The sequence below is a fragment of the Petromyzon marinus genome, chromosome 63, assembly GCF_048934315.1.
Source record: "Petromyzon marinus isolate PM22_M1 ecotype Great Lakes invasive population chromosome 63, UKy_Petmar_22M1.pri1.0, whole genome shotgun sequence".
Taxonomy (NCBI): Eukaryota; Metazoa; Chordata; class Hyperoartia; order Petromyzontiformes; family Petromyzontidae; genus Petromyzon; species Petromyzon marinus.
In genome coordinates, this window is record NC_133729.1 from 5,688,814 (window position 1) to 5,710,817 (window position 22,004).

General features: G+C 46.7%; 2 protein-coding genes across 4 annotated transcripts in view; one reads left to right on the forward strand and one right to left on the reverse strand.

The window, feature by feature from the left end:
* Window positions 1-22,004, reverse strand: part of LOC116956108 (ZP domain-containing protein-like) — a 129,031-nt gene that overhangs the window by 70,521 nt on the left and 36,506 nt on the right. The window lies entirely within an intron of this gene.
* LOC116956116 (CUB and zona pellucida-like domain-containing protein 1) lies at window positions 349-4,704 on the forward strand. Of its 2 annotated transcripts, XM_076053898.1 has the most exons (8): window positions 350-457; window positions 1,135-1,206; window positions 2,461-2,645; window positions 2,738-2,838; window positions 3,193-3,495; window positions 3,587-3,683; window positions 4,022-4,193; window positions 4,446-4,704. In XM_076053898.1, exons 1-8 carry the CDS (start codon window positions 385-387, stop codon window positions 4,547-4,549), a joined length of 1,107 nt encoding a protein of 368 aa, XP_075910013.1. In that variant the 5' UTR covers window positions 350-384; the 3' UTR covers window positions 4,550-4,704. The 2 variants fall into 2 exon arrangements, with proteins under 2 accessions (XP_075910014.1, XP_075910013.1); XM_076053899.1 differs by lacking the exon at window positions 3,193-3,495 and having other exon boundaries at window positions 349-457.

The following is a 22,004-nucleotide window of genomic DNA, read 5'->3' on the forward strand; positions in this document are numbered from 1 at the left end:
GATGCGGACACATATAAATACGTTTAATTATCTATTTGATGGAGTATAATCAGTCACGCATACAATTTCAACACATTCAATAAAAGTTATAAAAGTGATTCCACAGCTCATATTATTGTAATGTAATCAAATAACCTAATTACTATGACCTTGCAGGCTGTTCTCATTCACCTAAACACAAGGTAATGTACGCTCCTTCATTGACGGGAAATGCGTGCATACCAGACTCATGTAAGTGCATTGCAATCGAAACACAAAGTCATCAATAAGTGGCTCGAAAGTTAATTGAACAGCGTGCCACTGCGACCAATCAGAGCGAACGCTTAGCGACTATAAATGGCCGAACAAGACGTACATTGAGGTGTATCGCGTGTGAGTATCAAGATGGCGGTTTTTCTTCGTTGGGTCGTGGTGCTCTGTGCTGTGGGTGTTTTGTCTGCGGATTCTGGGTTCGTGGGTGAGGATTTCGCACTGTGCTCACTGCATAGTCCCTCACTTGGGGAAAAATATCGTTGAGGGTTCGACAGAACTCCATGGGGAAACTCGTTTGCAGTGCAGGATTGAATTGTTTTTGTTTTTATCTGGTCATTACGTATTTTGTGTAGTCACAAAAGCATAATTGGGAATCGCGTCTCCTTTTGCGCATTGACTGGCAAGCATCACACTAGGATGGATTTCATGTGTGATCCCATTTGAGTAAAATTTAACCTCACTCATCGCAAATTTAACTATTTGTGAGTTTTCCGAGGTACCCCCTGCTATCGGCAGGGTTGTGGTGGACCTTTCTAGCATTATAATGTTTGACCAATACCGATTGTATGTTAAGCTGAGTAATTACGAGCTTGGTGCGCTGTAAGGTAGGGGTAAGCAACTCTCATTGCATCTGTATTCCTTTGAACTACCATCTGACTTTAGAGTGAACTGACATGTGTTTTTATTTCAATTCTATAACTTTCACTTAAGTTTCTTGGTTAGCAAAATGGGAAAGGTTTGGTCTTGACCTAGTGTGCCTAACCATGGTCAAACAAGCTTCATGACTAAATGGAAGATACGCTGTTGTACGAGTATACGGGATGTTGTACTCGTATTTTGCTGCAACATTAACTCCACCTTTGTTCTGTCGATTTGCTCAAGGACATCGAGCTGCCAATCGTGGCTTGAGGGCGATCGATGATGAGGAATTGCCCCCATCTACGGTCCCAGCAGGTATAAGCAATGCTTTACACGTTAACATGACTGCCACTAGCGTCATCACACTTCCGATGCCTTGGACTATATCTGCGCCACAGGGTTTGTTGCGGCGTTTATTGTGTTCAATTGTGCAACTGCTGAAGTTTTCCAAAGGTGGTGACGAAAGTATGTGCTTGGAGGTGCAGGTGACGAGCAGGTGTGTATATTGGTAATATTACTGGTAGGAAATGTAGTGGACTGGAAGACCAACCGGGATTATTTCACAGGAGGCAGGAGATTGATGTGGATGTCTGTCCACGTGGGGTGGGGTGGGGCTGGGAGGGATGGGGCTGGGTGGGGAGGGGCTGGTCACCCCGTGGTGCCCTTGTATGGACTGGAAGCACAACTGGGATTAAGTCACAGGAGGCAGGGGATTCCTTGTGGATGTCTATCCACGTGAATCTGGGTGTATATAAAAACATCGCCACCTAGCGCCCATTTGTACTGGTGGTACTAGTACGAAGCGTAGTGGACTGGAAGCGCAACCGGGATTAATTCTTGTGGATGTCTGTCCACGTTTATCCGGACATTCGAATATGAAAAAAAATGGGAGGGACTATGTGTAGAGGGGAGAGGCTGGGTGGGGAGGGGATAGTCACCCCGTGGTGCCCTTATAAAAGTCAACGTGTAACCTACTCACGCCGGCTTGTCTGCCCTCAGTCGGGCATATTTGCGGAATGCACCACGCCGCCGTTGACCCTGGCCGCTGACCGAGCAATCAACGTTCCTACCAGCCCCTTCCACAGGAATGTGTTCATTGCAGTCTACCTACTTCAGGGCGCGGTCATAAAAAAATGTGCTGCTCTAATGTAGATATAGCTGTAGTCTTAGCTCTTTCAGTAAAGTCGCGTTGAAGGGAAACAATAAAAAATATATAAAACCATAGATATAGCTGTAGCTGGTTGAACCTATGATATGTTTATCGGGTGCAGTATTTCGTGTACGGAACCTGCTCTGCTTAATGTCGTGCACCAGCTCAGGAATGGACTAGTCCTTGAAACCGCAGCACCAACCAGTTGGAAAAAAATAACCAATATTCAATGCACTGGCATTGGCTCTAATTATTTTGGCCTGCGCTATTGTTTGAGTCTCATTTCAGGAACGTGTTAAAATGCTCTGCTTTGTTCTTCCTAATGAGTATTTTGCGATCTATTAGACCCACTTCATATCCATGTGCTGTGAACTTTTGTGAAGATGATGTCCTGGGTCTCCTAATGGACTGGTGTACAGGTGTCACCTATGAGGTGCAGTGCGTCAATGAGAGGATGTCTGCCAAGATCGCGAAAAGCGTCCTGCTGGGCTACGGCGCTTCTGATCTCGTCATGAACTCTGCAACTCCTGCATGCAAACTGTCGGAAACTGGACCGTACATCACGTTCAACATCTCGCTCGGAGAATGCGGCACCTTCTTTGAGGTCTCTAATATCAAACTTTTTCCCAAGTGCTTTTTCTGAAGAGCCTACTTTTTTAAAACAAATCTAATGTGCCTGTATCTTCCCCCCTACAGGAAACGAGCACAGACCTCGTCTTCTCTCAAACGATTTCTCTGCCCAGCACCACGTTTGGCATCATCACCTACGACTTCGTGTACATCATGGTCAATGCAATGTATGTAACCAAAAGCCATGCTTGACACGTACGTTCTCGCAGTCTTCTAAACTGCGTTCTTGCCATTCCACGTAATGGCGTGACCAAGCCTGTCGTGGTTACCCTTATGTTAATTTCCTGGATATTGCCCTGATTGGCATGCCTTCAAATTAAAGATCTTATCCAAAAGCTAAATTTGCCATTCGTTTTAAAACTTGATTGTTGGTACTTATTCACGTAATCCATTTGGTCACGTGAACAAGTACTTGATATGCCACAGTTTGAACTGAACTCTACTATTGTAATGATAGGATTTCATTTGTTCAGACCTAAACACTGATGCTCTTCCCTTTATCCCCTTCATATTTATAATAGCTGCAAGATTCCGAGGACGAAGCTCTTGTCGTCTTCGGCACTCCAGCCCAACAGCACAAAGGTTGTGCTCAACCAAACCGTCTATGCTGAACTGGAACTGAAGATGGATTTCTACAAAAGCTTTACGTTCCTGGCGCCATACCTGCCCACCGACTACCCCCTAGTGGTGCAGCTGCGTCAAACCCTCTATCTCCAGATGTCCCTCAAGACCGGCCTCGGCCTTACCCTGTTCACTGTCGACCTGTACGCGACTCCCACCAGTGACCCCGTTGATCCGCGGAAATACTATCTCGTGAAAGAGGGGTGCGTAGCTTGTCTCTTCTCTAGTGTTTGACTCTGGCTTGAATGTACTCGAACCTACCACCTGCTTAATCTGTGGCCCTTCTCTCTCTAGCTGTCTGCGTGACAGCACCGTGAACGTCACCATCACCGCCACTGCCCGCCGCTTCACCTTCCCAGCCTTCGCCTTCACTGCTCAAGATACAAAATACGTGAGCTCAACGTCCCACCATGCTAAAAGCGATCGTGAACAACGAGTGGTAGGATCTAGCCTTGGCTACGCTTTGCCTTGCATCAAGAATGTCCTGGAGAAAATTTACAACTTGCAAAAATTTGTCTAATTTAGGACTTCGGTTCGGGAATGAGTTCCTCATTTTAACAACACGTTTCAACTTCGACTGGCCCAACAGTCCCTATGGTGAAACATTGCTTGCTAATTAGATTGTACATTCAAACCTGGCAGGACTCTTCCGTGTGTCTGGGGCGTTCCTATCACCTTTTTGCAAGTGCTTTTTATAAAAAACCTCCCTATTTTCATTATGCTCTGCAGGTGTACATCCACGCTGCAATGATAGCTTGCAAGGCTTCTTTGACTGCCTCTCGCTGCCAGCAAGGATGTCTGGCCAGGAGAAGGAGGAGCAGCTTGGAAACCGTGGATACCCCGGTCTACATCTTCACCAGAGGACCCTTTGTCTACAGCGAGGATGCCGCCCTATCCCGCTGTGCGTTGCCCTATCATTAGCGTCGTGCTGGTTTTCAAAGCAACATGATAATAATTTGCACTTGCTTTAGGCCAGGTCTCTTTCAATACTCTAGGCCCTCTAACCAAAGTAAATCCAGCAAGCTAGACTTAATTCCTCTTGCATATTTCTTCAATGATTTCCCAATTTTAAATGCATCCTGGTGTGTTCTAATTGTAAAATGTATTTCTGACATCGCCTTACCTGCTGCCCCATCTATTGCCTCCCTTACAGCGGAGATCCTGAACTACCCTGGTGTGGTGGCCATTGCAGCTGTTGCTTCCATCATCCTCGTGGGCTTAGGCTTTGCTTCGAAGAGGATGCTGGCTAAGAAGTGATGCAGATGTTGAACATGTATGCACGTCAGGGAATAAAGCAAGGATTCAAATGAATATATTGGCATGAATGGTGCTCATTGCACAACGGCTCCACCTCGTAGCTTTAAATGCTTGTCTCCTGGGTAAAAACTGAAATAAACATTACCTTGAAAGATTCTGTTTGTTTGAGTTGAAGATCTTAATGCAAGCAGCTCCGTTACTTGCTGCTCGGGCGTCTGTGTTTAAAATGAAGCTGCTGCTCCCCTCCCACGACGAGGGTCTCCCTGGAAAATAAAAGGCAATGCAATTTACAACAATTTGCCACTAATGGATCGATCATATCTTGGTACAAGACTCGCTATAACGCAACATTAGGACTGGAAAGATTAATTGGACTATACTGGTTCTCTGAAAGTCTTTAAAGAACACTGGACAAGTGAGTATAGGTAGGGCGTTATATCAAACGCTGTCTGACATCCGAGCTTCCTCCAAAACCCCACTTATTATCATAGCTGAACCTTTTGCTCCCCACTCTTATTCCCGGCCCCCAAATCCACATGGTCACCCATCAATCTAATTTAATTTCCATCGTGCATTCTACGCCTTTACCACCACATTTTACATTCCCATTCGCCTTTCTTTCTTGCTTGCCCATTTTATACCATATAGTAACCTAGTAAAGGTGATGTATAAGTGTAAGATGAGATATCAAAAGTGCACAACTAAGATTAATCTTTATAGAACCAAACTCTCCATTGTCTGCGCTAATGACAGTTGATAACCAAAAAAAGTATGGATTGTGGATCTATTCCAAAACTAACTTATACATGTGTAATGACGATGTCCACGTGTCTCTTGATGGCACGTCATTGAAGACCAGTTCACTTGACCTGACTGCAAGGGCCCAAAGTCTCCTGTGCATCTCACTTGTAGACCAACTGAGGCCACACCCCTTCACGATCCTTCTTGCTGACTGGACGCTTGCTCCACCTGCAGACTACCGTCCTTGATCATTTCTGTATTCACCAGTCCGTTCACTCTACTGAAACCCCTGGCATTACCTCCTGTGGCCCCTAGTGCACGCGGCGCATGTAGGCTCGATTGTCATTAAATGGATATAAATTACGTTTCACTTAAGAAAAGTGAGTTAAATTTTGATTTAAAGCTTTCGTGACTGCAGTCATTCATAATCTTAGTTATTTCGGTAAAGTCACGTTGACGGGAAACAATAAAATAATAAAATATATATAAAACAATAAAAATTCTCACGACGTTTCGACCATAACACAAACGGTCGTCATCAGGTGTGTTGGTTTGCATAAATTTAATTATTTGTAAACGGTGTATTTATTTATTTATAAAAGAAAAACGTTAGCGCCACGCGCAGCGATATGGCACTTTATTTAGAAGGACGAGTCCATCTATGTTCTGAAAAGAGGAGGGGGGAGACGAAAATTTTTAATGTATGCTGTCAGAAAGCCACTGTAAGCGTGAACAATCAATAAAGACCTGAAATGGTTTATCAAATCTTTCCAATGATTGCTAAGCCAGAATCCATCTTCTCGGTTGAAATTGTCTCTGTGCTTGTATATGTGGATAGCCTCATGAACGAATCTCTCATGGTAGCCATCTGGCTTACAAAGAACCTCTGTCTTGGAAAAGTCAATGTCATGTGAGCCTACTGAATTATAACAATGATCTGCCACGGCTGAGGTGTTGGTCCTACCGTGTTTAAGGTCTGCTTTGTGTTCACGAATGCGGTCCGAGACATGGCGTTTGGTTTCTCCAATGTAACTACTACCACAGAGGCAACTTAGTTTGTAGAAACCAGGGTATTGTATGTCCGGAATCACATCTTTTACAGACTTAACCAGATCACGGATTTTATGTAATGTGTTGAAATGGACCTGGATCTTGTGTTTATTCAAGATTTGGAGATCTTTTTTGTGATCCCCGCAATGTAGGGTAAAGTGATGGTTTTGAAAGGCTCCTCAAGAGGGTCCTTCTTCATGGTTTGAGTGATAGCTTTGCGGATTGTATAGTCGGAGTAATCATTAGCCTTAAGAGCTTGGTGTACGTGCTTGAGTTCACTGCCTATGTGTTCCTGGTCGGATATGCATTGGGCTCTATGATACAGAGTCTTGATGAGATAATTCTTCTGTGATGGATGGTGGTGGGAATCCCGTTTCAGATAAACATCCGTATGGGTAGCTTTCCTGTAGACAGTGGCTCATTGAACCATCAGGTCTCTTTTTAATCAGGACATGCAAAAAAGGTAGCTTGCCATCTTTTTCGACTTCCATGGTAAATTTGATGACTGGGTGTATGGAATTGATGTGGTCGAAGAATTGGTCTAGAGCAGGCCGGCCATGTGGCCAGATGACAAAAGTGTCATCCACGTACCTCTTTTATAAGGTTGGGCACAGAGTGGCAGTCCGGATGGCGTCAGTCTCAAATTTCATCCATGAAAATGTTAGCTATAACCGGAGATAGGGGGGAGACAATTGGGGTGCCCTCAGTTTGTTTGTAGAAAGTTCCATTCCAAGTGAAGTATGTATTGGTTAAACAGTGTCTCACCAGGGCGGGTACCTCAGTATTTAGTCCTTGATGAACCAAGTCTTCAATGATAGCGATGGTGTCAGGTACAGGAACCTTGGTGAATAAGGAAACTACATCAAAACTGACAAGCAGGTCGTCTGGGGACAGGGAAATACCCTTGATTGTCGATACCAGGTGAGTAGAATTTTGTACCGCAGAGGTGGTTTTTCCAGTGAAAGGACGCAGGATTTCAGACAAAAAACGAGCCAGTTTGTAGGTGGGGGAGTTGATAGTAGAGACGATGGGACGAAGGGGTGTATCTACTTTATGTATTTTTGGTAAGCCGTTTAATATTGGTGGCCTGGCAGCAGAAGGTTTCAACGAAAACTGTTTAGATTGATCAATTAATGCGGTTGAATCAGAAATTATTTTGTTGGTTTGTGTGACGAGGCTGTTGGTGGGATCTCTTTTTATTTTTGTATACCTACCATCGTCGAGTAATTCTTTAATTTTGTTGTTGTATTCTATTTTATCCATGATGACAGTAGCATTGCCCTTGTCAGCTGAGAGGACTACAATATCATCCCTCTTTTTTAATTTATATAATTCAAAACGCTCATCTTTGCTGAGGTTGCTAGCTGGCATCTTAGCGTTTTTGAGGGGTGCAGCGATTTCAGATCTTGCTACGTCTGCAGCGATGTGACCCAGGCCCCTGAGAGCAACGTCTACTTGGGCAATGATATCATTAACTGGTATGTGTTTAGGTGTGACTGCAAAGTTTAGACCTTTAGCTAAAACGGATTTCAGACCATCGGAAATAGAACTGTTACTGCGATTAATTACGACTTTGTTAACGTCTAACTTTTTGGTGTGTGGGTCCGGTCTTTTGTTGAAGAGGAGGTTAAATTTGGAAATCAGGTTGTCCTTACATTTGGTCGACATAGTAGCAGCTGAAGAGGCAGTCATATTGTCTACATGTTCCCAATCCGATGTGGACATTGTTGCCGTCAATGATAAGTGTGATTTGAAGAGTGTCTTGTCTAACTGATCTAGTTCGGTGCGTATAAGTCTGATTTTTTCTGAGATGAGCTAAGCTAGTTTTGAAAATAATTCGTTTCGCATTAGAAGAAGTTACAGCAGCAGAGGTCAGTGTAAATGCGATTGGTATTACCCCAGAGTCGCGGCATCTCTTCAGGAAGGTGAGAGACTCGATCAGCTGAGCCTTCTTATCCCGGAGTTTCAGAATCAGAATCAGAAAGGGTTTTATTCGCCATGTAAGTTCACACCGACACGGAATTTACTTTTGCAGGATGGTGCATACATTCAACATATAGGAATCTAAAATCTTAAATAAGTTTTAAACAAGTCTTACTATAATAAGGGTTAAATGTCTAACACCAAGGGGCTGAAGTATATAAAATTAAATAAATATCGAATATAAAATAGCTTTAAGATATAATTTTAAAAATAAAAAATACAAATAGGGTAACATAGTTAATATTGGCAAGGTGTCGTTATGTAGATCAAATGTTAAAAACAGTGTTAGCCCTTGGCCTTGTTTAACAGGCCAGCAGCAGATGGGAAGAAACTGTTTTTATGGCGTGAGGTTTTGGTCCTGATGGACCGAACCCTTCTGCCGGAGGGGAGTAGCTGAAACAGAGAGTGTCCAGGGTGGGAGAAATCGGCCATAATCTTCCTCGCTCGCCTCATGGACCTTGTCGTGTGCAGGTCCTCGAGGGTTGGTAGATTGCAGGCAATTACCTTTGCTATTTCAACCGAGAAGATGGATTCTGGCTTAGCAATCATTGGAAAGATTTGATAAACCATTTCAGGTCTTAATTGATTGTTCACGCTTACAGTGGCTTTCTGACAGCATACATTAAATTTTTCGTCTACCCCCTCCTCTTTTCAGAACATAGATGGACTCGTCCTTCTAAATAAACTGCCATATCGCTGCGCGTGGCGCTACCGTTTGTTTAAATAAATAAATACACCGTTTAAAAATAAATAAATTTATGCAAACCGACACACCTGATGACGACCGTTTGTGTTATGGTTGAAACGTCGTGATAATTTTTATTGTTTTATGTATATTTTATTATTTTATTGTTTCCCTTCAACGTGACTTTACCGAAAGAACTAAGAATATGAATTTCTGCAGTCACGAAAGCTTTAAATCAAAATTTTACCGCCTCTACAGTGAAGGTTTTCACATAACTTTAAGATCCTTCAACAAACTCCGGGATAAGAAGGCTCAGCTGATCGAGTCTCTCACCTTCCTGAAGAGATGCCGCGACTCTGGGGTAATACCAATCGCATTTACACTGACCTCTGCTACTGTAACTTCTTCTAATGTGAGACGAATTCTGTTCAAAACTAGGTTAGCTCTTATCTCAGAAAAAATCAGACTTATACGCACCGAACTAGATCAGTTAGACAAGACACTCTACAAATCACACTTATCATTGACGGCAACAATGTCCACATCGGATTGGAAAAATGTAGACAATATTACTGCCTCTTCAACTGCTACTATGTCGACCAAATGTAAGGACAACCTGATTTCCAAATTTAACCTCCTCTTCAACAAAAGACCGGACTCACACTCCAAAAAGTTTGATGTTAACAAAGTCGTAATTAATCGCAGTAACAGTTCTATTTCCGATGGTCTGAAATCCGTTTTAACTAAAGGTCTAAAATTTGCAGTCACACCTAAACACATACCAGTTAATGATATAATTGCCCAAGTAGACGTTGCTCTCAGGGGCCTGGGTCACATCGCTGCAGACGTAGCATGATCTGAAATCGCTGCAACCCTCAAAAACGCTAAGATGCCAGCTAGCAACCTCAGCAAAGATGAGCGTTTTGAATTATATAAATTAAAAAAGAGGGATGATATTGTAGTCCTCTCAGCTGACAAGGGCAATGCTACTGTCATCATGGATAAAATAGAATACAACAACAAAATTAAAGAATTACTCGACGATGGTAGTTATACAAAAATAAAAAGAGATCCCACCAACAGCCTCGTCACACAACCAACAAAATAATTTCTGATTCAACCGCATTAATTGATCAATCTAAACAGTTTTCGTTGAAACCTTCTGCTGCCAGGCCACCAATATTAAACGGCTTACCAAAAATACATAAAGTAGATACACCCCTTCGTCCCATCGTCTCTACTATCAACTCCCCCACCTACAAACTGGCTCGTTTTTTGTCTGAAATCCTGCGTCCTTTCACTGGAAAAACCACCTCTGCGGTACAAAATTCTACTCACCTGGTATCGACAATCAAGGGTATTTCCCTGTGCCCAGACGACCTGCTTGTCAGTTTTGATGTAGTTTCCTTATTCACCAAGGTTCCTGTACCTGACACCATCGCTATCATTGAAGACTTGGTTCATCAAGGACTAAATACTGAGGTACCCGCCCTGGTGAGACACTGTTTAACCAATACATACTTCACTTGGAATGGAACTTTCTACAAACAAACTGAGGGCACCCCAATGGTCTCCCCCCTATCTCCGGTTATAGCTAACATTTTCATGGATGAAATTTGAGACTGACGCCATCCAGACTGCCACTCTGCGCCCAACCTTATGGAAGAGGTACGTGGTTGACACTTTTGTCATCTGGCCACATGGCCGGCCTGCTCTAGACCAATTCTTCGACCACATCAATTCCATACACCCAGCCATCAGATTTACCATTGAAGTCAAAAAAGATGGCAAGCTACCTTTTTTGGATGTCCTAATTAAAAAGAGACCTGATGGTTCAATGAGCCACTCTGTCTACAGGAAAGCTACCCATACGGATGCTTATCTGAAACCGGATTCCCACCACCATCCATCACAGAAGAATTCTCTCATCAAGACTCTGTATCATAGAGCCCAATGCATATCCGACCAGGAACACATAGGCAGTGAACTCAAGCACGTACACCAAGCTCTTAAGGCTAATGGTTACTCCGACTATACAATCCGCAAAGCTATCACTCAAACCATGAAGAAGGGCCCTCTTGAGGAGCCTTTTAAAACCATCACTTTACCCTACATTGCGGGGATCACAAAGAAGATCTCCAAAATCTTGAATAAATGCAAGATCCAGGTCCGTTTCAACACATTACATAAAATCCGTGATCTGGTTCCGTCTGTAAAAGATGTGATTCCGGACATACAATACCCTGGTGTCTACAAACTAAGTTGCCTCTGTGGTAGTAGTTATATTGGAGAAACCAAACGCCATGTCTCGGACCGCATTCGTGAACACAAAGCAGACCTTAAACACGGTAGGACCAACACCTCGGCCGTGGCAGATCATTGTTATAATTCAGTAGGCTCACATGACATTGACTTTTCCAAGACAGAGGTTCTTTGTAAGCCAGATGGCTACCATGAGAGATTCGTTCATGAGGCTATCCACATATACAAGCACAGAGACAATTTCAACCGAGAAGATGGATTCTGGCTTAGCAATCATTGGAAAGATTTAATAAACCATTTCAGGTCTTAATTGATTGTTCACGCTTACAGTGGCTTTCTGACAGCATACAATAAATTTTTCGTCTCCCCCCTCCTCTTTTCAGAACATAGATGGACTCGTCCTTCTAAATAAAGTGCCATATCGCTGCGCGTGTCGCTAACGTTTTTTTAATAAATAAATAAATACACCGTTTAAAAATAATTAAATTTATGCAAACCGACACACCTGATGACGACCGTTTGTGTTATGGTCGAAATGTCGTGAGAATTTTTATTGTTTTATATATATTATTATTTTATTGTTTCCCTTCAACGTGACTTTACCGAAAGAACTAAGAATATAAAAAAGTGAGTTACACAACAAATTCGTAATAAAAGTATTGATCTTTTCTTACGAAATTCTATTGCATAAAAACTAATCAATCTAGCTATAATATCCAGTTTCTGATTTGAAGTTAAAACAACACATTTCTGTTTCTTTGCCTTTGCATAGCTGAGAATATTTGAACTCAAACTGGTTTCCGCCGGGGCTGTCGTACCTGTAGCAGCCGGTGTCCCTTGGAGTGACGTTGTACAGGAGCCTGACGTAGTGTTCTCACCTAGATAAGACTTGCTAAGTTACCCTCGTCAAACTGCTGGCCTGGCTGGCTGGCTCAACGTGCGGTGCCGGTGCCCGGTCACTACAAATGGCGGGCCTGTCTCTAGTGGAATACTGTGCACCCGTATGGACTCGATTAGCTCACCCCAAATTGGTGGACATTAAGATAAATGACACTGTGAGAACCATCTCAGGAGCAATGAGGACAACCCCACGACCATGGCTGCCTCTGCTGTGCAACATCCCCCCGCCAAAAATTCGCGGCCAAGATGCTAGACCAGGGGTGTCCAAACTATGGCCTGCGGGCCAACTGCGGCCCGCCATCCATTTTTAATTGGCCCGTATCAAAGTCTAAAAATATAATGGACTAATGCCCACTGTATTGCACGTCTTAGTTTAACAACTATGTGGCGCTATTGTCTTGAACAAGGCAGCGTCTCCACAAAGCAAGCAATCGAAGAAAAAATTTGCTCAGGGTCACCAGAAATGCCGGAACTGAAGAGACGCAAGATTGCAAGCGAGTGCAGAATATTTCAGACTCGGTGGAAAAATGAATATTTTTTCATAGAAACCAGGGGGAAGTGTGTTTCTTTGATTTGTAATGAGAGTGTTGCCGTGATGAAAGAGTACAATGTACGATGGCCTTATTAAATGAAACTTCAGACCTTCACGTCCTACATTGGCGCCGAGCGGAAAGAGAAGGTAAAGCAAATGGCAGCTAGCCTGCTAACGCAGCAGCAGGTTTTTTTCCGTGCTAACAAAGCTCAGGAAAATGCAACAATAGCCAGTTATGAAGTAGCTCAACTCCTTGGCCTACACGGGAAACCTTTCTCAGACGGTGACTTCATCAAACAGTGCCTCACTAAAGTCCTGGGAATAATGTGCCCGGAGAAAATGCAGGATTTCAACGATGTTAGGATGTCCAGAAATACGGTTGTGCGGCGAATTTTAGACTTATCGGCTAACTTAAAACAGCAAGTGTCAGATAAAGCTTGTGCTTTCGATTTTTATTTGATTGCATGTGATGAGAGCACAGACGCCACTGACACTGCACAGCTGTTAATTTTTTTATGGGGAGTTGATGATAATTTTTGCTTTACGGAGGAACTGCTCGACCTTCGGAGTCTAAAGGGGACAACAACTGGGAAGGACATGTTTGAAGCTGTGTCAGACGCAATTGACCAGGCTGGACTTAAATGGGACAAGCTGTGTGGAATTACAACGGATGGGGCACCAGCAATGACAGGCGAGTGCAAAGGAATGGCCTCTATGGTGAGTGCCAAGGTGCGGGAGAGCGGAGGTGAGGCTCTCAAAATGCACCGTATCATCCACCAAGAAGCCCTCTGTGCCAAGATAATCCAGCTTGGCGATGTGATGAACACAGTTATGAAAACTGTCAACATAATTCGGGCACGGAGGCTTTACCACAGAGAATTTCAAGCGTTCCTCTCTGATGTCGATGCTGAATACGGGGACCTACTCGACCATTCTGAAGTGCGCTGGCTCAGTCGCGGCTCTGAGCTGCAGCGGTTTAATTCCCTGAGATCAAATATCGACAAGTTTTTGAAAGAAAAGGGCAGACCTCCCCATGAGATCAGTGACCCTTTATGCTTGGCAGACCTGGCTGTTTTAGTTGATCTCACTGATCATCTCAACACTCTGAACAAGAGACTACTAGGCAAAGAGCAGCTGGTACCACAGCTGTATGCGCACATGAAAGCATTCCGTGCGAAGCTCAGTCTTTTCGAGTCACAACTGTGCAACTTCAATGCAGCGCACTTCCCCACGCTGACCGAAATCAAATGCACATTTCCAAATGCCAAGCTCTCTGCAAAATGGGAGAATATGTGTCTGCGATCACCACTCTCATGTCATTGAGATGGAAATCACACTGATTGCAGCTCCGTTTTCAATGGATGCAAAAGAAGTGGAAGAGAGTCTGCAATTAGAACTGATCGAAATTCAGTGTGATGATTCTCTGAAAAATCAGCATTAGCTCCTCTTCATAATAAAGGTTTTTGGGTTAGATCGCGTTATTTATAAATGAGTCATAACCCTCCACCACCCGACACGGCCAATAAGCAAAAAGTGTCACGTTGACAAAAGACAATTAGTTCACTACTTTAGCCCACCGGTGTGTTGAAGAGTGAATCCACAACATTTACAGTTTGAATACGACGTTTCGCTGGTAATTACGGTTTTAAAATTTTATTCAGTATCTCAGCGGAGACAACAAAAACAAAACAAAGCAAAGACCGAGGGGCCGCCACCTCGCTCGCACCATAAAGGCCCCGCTCGGCCACCGACCCATCCTCTGGACCGGAGTCACCCCCTGCCACAGCACTGGAGGGGCAGCCTCCCCTTCCAGTCACGCACAACTTCACTCCCGGACGCCGGCGAGGCCACCCCCCCCCCCCCCCCCGGTCGCCCTAGCCCACCCTGGGCAGCGGCCACTTCCATCGTTCCCTTGCGGCATCGTGCCCCATTTTCACCCGGTCCACGTCCACCACCCTTTCCAACAATCTCCTCGCAACATAACATGTCTCCAACGGGGACATCAGGGACCCCTCCAGCTCCTTCTTTCGCGCTTTCCACAGCGCCTCCTTCGTCGCTCCTATCACAGCCCACACCTGGTCCCTGTCCTCCCTCCCCACCCCCCGCAGCTCTCCCCACATGACGTCCCGTGCCGTCACCCTCGACAGCGCGAAGCGGGCCAGCAACGGCTTACTCCTCCTCCAGACCTCCTGGGCAAAAGGGCACGCCACAATCACGTGCGATGCAGTTTCGTCCGCGTTGCAGCCCCTCGGACACTTGGGGGTATGCGCCATTTGGCGACTGTACAAGAAACCCCGCGTCTCCAACTTGTCCCGGACAGCCAGCCATGACAGGTCCCTCTGCTCCTTCGTGAGCGCTGCCGACAACACATTCCTCCAAATCTTCCGGTGCATCTCCCTCCTCGCACCGGCCACCTCGTCACAGGCCTCCTCCTTCTCCACCGCAGCTCGCACCTCCCTGGGAGCCCACCGGCCCCCCCACCGGTTCAGGCCGTGCTGCCCGACGTAGCTCCCCACCACGTCGCTGACCCAGCCCCCCGGCCAGTCCAAAGGAGAGCTCCTTCCTATCTCAGTCATCCCAAGCCCCCGCAACCGCCACGTCAGCCGATACCTCATATAGCACGCTGCCTTGTCCCGCGGCTCCGCAGAGAAAAACAGCCGCAGCGCGTTGCAGACAAAAGTCGATTGCAGGGTATACCCCACATTTGGGGCACCCCTCCCCCCATTCCCGACCTGCAGACACACCGCAGCCCTCCTCACCCTCTTCATCCCTCCCCCCCAGATAAACCTGAAAATCGCCGAGGTCAAGGCCTTAGCCTCCCTCCCACCTGGCGGGAAAACCGGCGCCAAGTAGTCTAGGGACGGTAATATTTCTGTCTTTACCACCATAATCCTACCGGCCATCGTGAGCCGCCTCCCAGCACACTTACCCAGACAGCCCTTTGCCTTCCTCACCCCCTTCTCCCAGTTATTTTCCCCCATCCTATCCCCACAGAAGAACACCCCCAGTACCTTTATCCCCTCTGTTTGTAGACTCAATTCCGGCGGCCGGCCCTCGAAAAGCCTCGAGTCTCCATAAACCATCAGCTCACTTTTCCCCACACTAACCTTCAATCCTGAGGCCGCGCAGAACCTCCCCATCCCCTCCATTGCCCTCCATACCGATGCTACGTCCCTGCATAGCACGGCCACATCGTCCATGTACAGGGTCACCTTTCCTTGCTCCTTGCTCCCCGGTATTACCACCCCCCTAATCCTCTGGTTATTCCTTATCATCTGCGCCAGAGGCTCCATGCACATGACAAATAGTACTGGGGACATCGGGCATCCCTGCCGCACCCCGGAACCCACTGGAATGATCCCGGAGCGTTCCCCATTTATCAGGAGCCTGGCTCTGAGCCCCCCATAAAGTCGCTCCACCCACTCCACCAGGGGCCCACACACCCCCATCCTCTCCATCACCGCCAGCATGAATTCATGAGAGAGGCGGTCGAAGGCCTTGTCCAGGTCCAGACTTAGGATCCCCAACGGGCCACCCCCTCTCTCTCTCGCCTTCAATCGCCTCCCTCAAAACCACCAAAGTGTCCGCGATCCTCCTCCCCGGGACTGCACACGTCTGGTCCGGCCCCACCACCTCACCCACCACCTTCCCCAGTCGACCAGCGACTACCCTTGCCAAGATCTTGTAGTCCGCATTCAGGAGGGTTATTGGCCTCCAACTTCCCAGGTCCCTACGGTCTCCCTTCCCTTTATAAATCAATGTGACCAGGCCCTCCCGCATGTCGTCCGGCACCCGCCCCTCCTCCAGAGTTTCCCTACAAATTTGCATAATATCCTCTTTCAGGAGTTCCCAGAATTTTATATAGAAGTCCGCTGGGATCCCGTCCGGGCCTGGGGTCCTGTTCTTGTTCAGCCCCTTCACCGCCCCTTCCACTTCTTCCCGTCGAATTCTCTTCTCTAGCGCCTCTGGGTTCTCAACCCTCTTCCCCAATGCCCCCAGCAGCTCCTCCCGCCGCCCCCCATCTATCCCATTCCTCTTATACAAATCCCCATAAAAGTCTTCCGCTACACTAATCATCCCTTCCGTCGTCACCTGTCTACCCCTAGTAGGACTAACTAGCTCCCTCATTTAATTGTCTCCCTCCCTACCCGCCTTAAAGAAAACTCGTGTACACTGTTCCCTATCCTCTGTTGCCCTGACCCTCGCCCTATACACTAATTGCCTAGTCTTCTTTTCCAGGACTGAGGCTACCCTCCCTTTCAACTCCTCTATCCTTTCTCCCACCGGGAACCCTAGCTCTAGCAGTCTATACAGCCTTTCGAACCTAGCGTTCCACTGTCTCAATTCCCTACCCACCCCCTTCCTCCTACTATAACGCTGAAAGAACGTTCTTATCCTACCCTTTATCTGCCCCCACCACTCCACCGTCGTGGGGAAGCACACCTGCAGCGTCCTCCAGCTGGTATACGCTCGCATGAAATCCTCCGCCACCTCCTGGTCCACCAGCAAGCCCACATTCATCTTCCACACACCCTTCCCCCTCTTCACCCCACCTGGGATCACAAGCCCCGCCACCACCATTCTGTGATCCGAGACGGGAAAAGGTTCCACCCCCGCACTTCCCACATTCACCTTGTCCAAGACGAAAATAAAGTCGATACGTGACGGTGTGCCCCCACTCTTATCCGCCCACGTGAACCCTGGCCGCGTGCCATGCACCCTCCTGAACGTATCCACCATCCCAAAGTCCCCCATCAACTCCCTCAGTTTTCTGGAAGAGGAATCTAACTTCCTCCTCCCCTTTACCGACACCAGATCCGCTAGACACAACGGGCAGTTAAAATCGCCCCCCACAATGACCTGCCTCCATACATTGTACCGGGGCATACACATTTATCAGCCGTAGCTCCACACCCTGGTAAGATGCATCTACACAGAGGAGCCGACGCGGTATTATTTCCTGGGTCCCTTCCACTCTCATTCCCCTTCTTCCTAGGAGGGTAACCACGCCTGTCCATCTGTTCCCGTTGCTGCCAGACCAAATGTAGTGTCCCTTCCATTCGTCCAGCAGAGCCTCCGACCCTAGGGTATAGGGTAGGTGACATTCTTGGAGGAAAATTACGTCACGTCTGGTGATCTGCAGCCACTGCATGATTGCCCCTCTCCTTCCCTTCCCCTTCATTCCTCTCACATTAACAGATGCTACAGATATGTCCATGCCGAGGCGTGCATTATTCCGTGTCGGACTCTGGTGCGCCCTCCCCCCGTCTGCCTTTGTCCGCCTTCTCCTTCACCTTTTTTCTACCCTTCAACCTCCGGGGCTTCCCCCTGTTCAAACGTCCCCCCCCTTCCTCCCACCTCCACCCAGATTCCCCCGAATCCGGCGAGGATCCTGAAAGGCTCGCATCTTGCTGGGGACTAGCTTCTTTCAGAACTCTATCCAGCTTCCGTTTTATCCCTCCCCGATTCCTCCCATGCGTCATCCGCTTCTTCCTCCACCCGCTGACCCTCCTCTCCCTCCTCCTCGCCCATCACCTCCGCCCAGTCCCCCACTGGGGTTTCCGAGCCCTCTTCTTCATCTCCCCTCCCCTCCTCCCCCCCTCCAGTGGTGGTGGTGCTCCCTCCCCCACAGATCCCCCCCCCCTCACCCTCCCCAGGGGGTCGTGGTTCCTCCAACTCTCCTTTCCCTTCCCCTCCATGCATCCGGTCCGCTTCCCGTCCGGCCACCTCCTCCGCTGCCTCCTCTAACTGTCCACTCCGACATGCCCGCACCCTGTTAGCATAGGACTCTGGGCAGGTCCTATACAGATGCCCTCTGCTGCCGCACAGGTTGCAAAGGGCCGGCTCCCCACATTCCTCCACCGTGTGGTCCAGCGCCCTGCACCTGTAACAAACGCGTGCCACGCACGCTGCCGCCAGGTGCCCCCCCTCCCCCACACCTCCTACACAGTTTGGGCTGTCCTGCATAGACAACATAGCCCCTGTTCCCCCCAATGTTCAATGCGCTCGGGACGTGCCTCAGTGCCCCCCCCCCCCTCCGTCTTCAGACGCACCCTCCATTGTCTGGCCCCCGTCCATATCCCCGCTGCATCCAGCACCCTCTTGCAACCCGACAGCACCACACAATGCTGCCTCAGCCACACCTCCACGTCCTGATCATACAATGCTTCATTGTAAAGGAACACGGTCACAACCTTTGTCTCCAGGTCCGACAGTAACCGCGTCCTCATGGAGGTTAGCGGCTTCTCCCCTGCCTTCTCCTCGGAAATTTTGCAGCAGAATGTTGGAGTTGAAGCTCACATCAAACGCCCTCCCCCCCAGCAGAGCAATCAAGCAATAGAGGTTCTCCACCTCCACCCGCAGCATCCCAAGCACCAACGACCTCACGAAGGTCGTCCTGTCCAGGGTCACCCCCTCTTCTACATCTTCCTTGAATTCAACTCGCACGCAGTTGTGCCTCCTGGCCTGCATCGGGGTCAGGCCCGCCCCAGCTCCGCTGCGCCACCTCCCCGCTCCTCCGCTGGGCCTCCCCGCACCCACCAGGCCAGCGCCCGCGGTCTTCTCCGTCCACTGCCCCTCCCCCGGCCCCTGGGCTGCAGGCGCCTCTCCTGCCCCTTCCTCTCCATTCTGGTCCGGGGCACTCCAACCCCATCCTCCCGGCGCTCCCCCTCGTTCTCCTCCCCGCTCCTCCCTCCCCGCACTCTCCAGCCCATCCACCCCCTCCACTCTCTTCCCTCGTTGCGCCTCAACCAACATCACCTCCGCACCAGACGGGCTCGCGCCGCTCCTCCGGTCGCTCGCAGCACCCCGGGTGCCTTCCTTGGTCCGCGACGTGCGCCGCGACTCCGTCTCCATCCCCGCCATCTCCACGTGGCCGCTGCAGCGGGGTCACTCCTCCCGCGGCGCCTGTGGCTCCCCCACCCTCCGGCAGCAAGGCCACCCCAGACCACCCGGCCTGGGGTCCTCGCACACCCCGGGGTGGCTGGAGAACCCACGAGACACCGACGAGCGCTGCGGTAGTGCGTTAGGAAGAACAGGAACAGGAACGCGTTTCGCTGGTAATTACATCCAGCATCATCAAGCACTTGCTCCTAGTCTTAAAATGGAGCAGCATGGTGACGTCATCATTTAACTAATTCAGGTGCAGTAATTATATAATCGATTGGTAATCAGTCAATGGTTATGATTAGTAATGAGTTGTAGATTAGTAATTAGTTGTAATGTGTGTTATTGTCATTATATGCTACGTTAGTAATCTGTTAATTAGTATGTGTTTCCCTTATGAGGAATTGTAACATGTATTATTTAATAATATGCTTCCAAGCCGCACTAAGCCTATAGCTATCAGAGCGATTAAGGTTATTTCTATTTCTCTCAATTTCAATGGATTCTCTAATTAGTCTTTGCCAGTAATAATTAGTTTTACACAACACTTCAACGTTATCAAAATCAATTGAGTGTCCTTGTTGACAAGCATATTCTGCCACTGCCGACAGTTCTGTTTGAGATCATTTATTTCTTTGGTGTTCTTTTAGTCTTATGCTGATGTTACGTCCCGTCTGTCCAATATAGTATCTACCACATAAACAATTAATCCGATATACACCTTCTGTTGATTATTTAGGTAATTCGTCTTTAGTGCAAGATACTAGTTTTTGAATTTTGTGTACTTTACCAAATCTAACTGTAAAGGTTTGCTTTTGCAAAATACGGGCTAATTTTTCAGTTACTCCTGAGATATATGGAATTTTAATTGTTTTAACAATATGATCGCTTTCATCAGTGTTGCTTTGCAATCGTGATTTGGCATTCAGTGCTCTGTTAATTTGAGTATTATTGTAGCCATTCTGTCGTAATGCTTCTTTAACGTGTTTGATCTCTCTCACTAGAGACTAGACTTTCACCATCTGACACTGTTTTAGGCCGATGTATGAGCGTCTTGATAAGAGAGGATTTCTGAGCTGGATGATGATGCGAATCTGCATTCAGATAGGCATCAGTGTGCGTTTGCTTTCTGTAAACGCTGTGTTATTTTACCGTTAAGGCCATGTCCAAGCAAAATATCTAGTAATGGGAGTGTGTTATTACCTCCATTTCCATAGTGAACTGGATGGTCGGGTTTTGTGCATTGAGATTGTTTAAAAAATCATTGAGTGTATCTTTACCATGTGGCCAGACAACCAAAGTGTCCTCCACATATCTAAACCAAAAATATAGTTTTAATGTGCTCGAGGCAAGTGCTCTTATTTCAAAGTTTTCCATGTACAGATTTGCTATAACAGGAGATAAAGGAGAGCCTATTGATGCTCCTTCCTTTTGTTTCAAGAAATCCCCTTTCCATAAGAAGTAAGTGTTATTTAAACAACGGTCAGCAAGTTTTGGAATATCTTTTGGTAAACCTGTATTCTTTACTAGTGTATCAAGTAATTTAAGCGATTCGTTCACTGGAACCTTAGTGAATAGAGAAATCACATAAAAACTTACCAGCATATCATTAGGATTAAGTTTAATATCTTTAATCACATATTCTTGGTTCTTTCGGTAAAGTCACGTTGAAGGGAAACAATAAAATAATAAAATATAAAAAGCAATAAAATGTATTGTTTCCCTTCAACGTGACTTTACCGAAAGAACCAAGAATATGAATCCCTGCAGTCACAAAAGCTTTAAATCAAAATCTTTAATCACATTCACAAGATGTTCTGAATTTCTTATGCATTAAGATGTCCTTACGATGTAGGGCTGTATTTGTTTAGTTATATATTTTGCTAATTTATAAGTGGCAGAGCCAATTGTATTGACTATGGGTCGTAATGGGATGCCGATTTTATGAATCTTTGGTAGCCCATACAGTCTAGGTGGTTTTGAGGCCCTTGGCTAAATTTGGTGTTGCTCATTCTTAGGGATTAATGAATATGCAATTATTGCAGTAGTCTTACGTTCTAAAGTATTAGTTGGATCTCGTTTAATTTTAATGTAGGTGCTTTCCTCTAGTAAATGTACAATTGTATTATCATGATCGGCTCGTGACATCACTACAGTAGTGTGGCCTTTATCAGCTGCCAGGATTTGGATATCTTTATTTACACGGAGCTCTCTGAAGGCTTTTGCTTCGTTAGAGCTAATATGTACTTTTGGAACTTTGCTATTCTCAATTGTTTTGGCAACCTCGTGTCTAGTCATCTATGCGATTAAAGTAAGTGATTTGAATGTCAAATCACGAACTTTAATCGCTCAGATAGCTTAAGGCTTAGTGCGGCTTGGAAGAGTGTTATTAAATAATACGTATTACGATTCCTTAT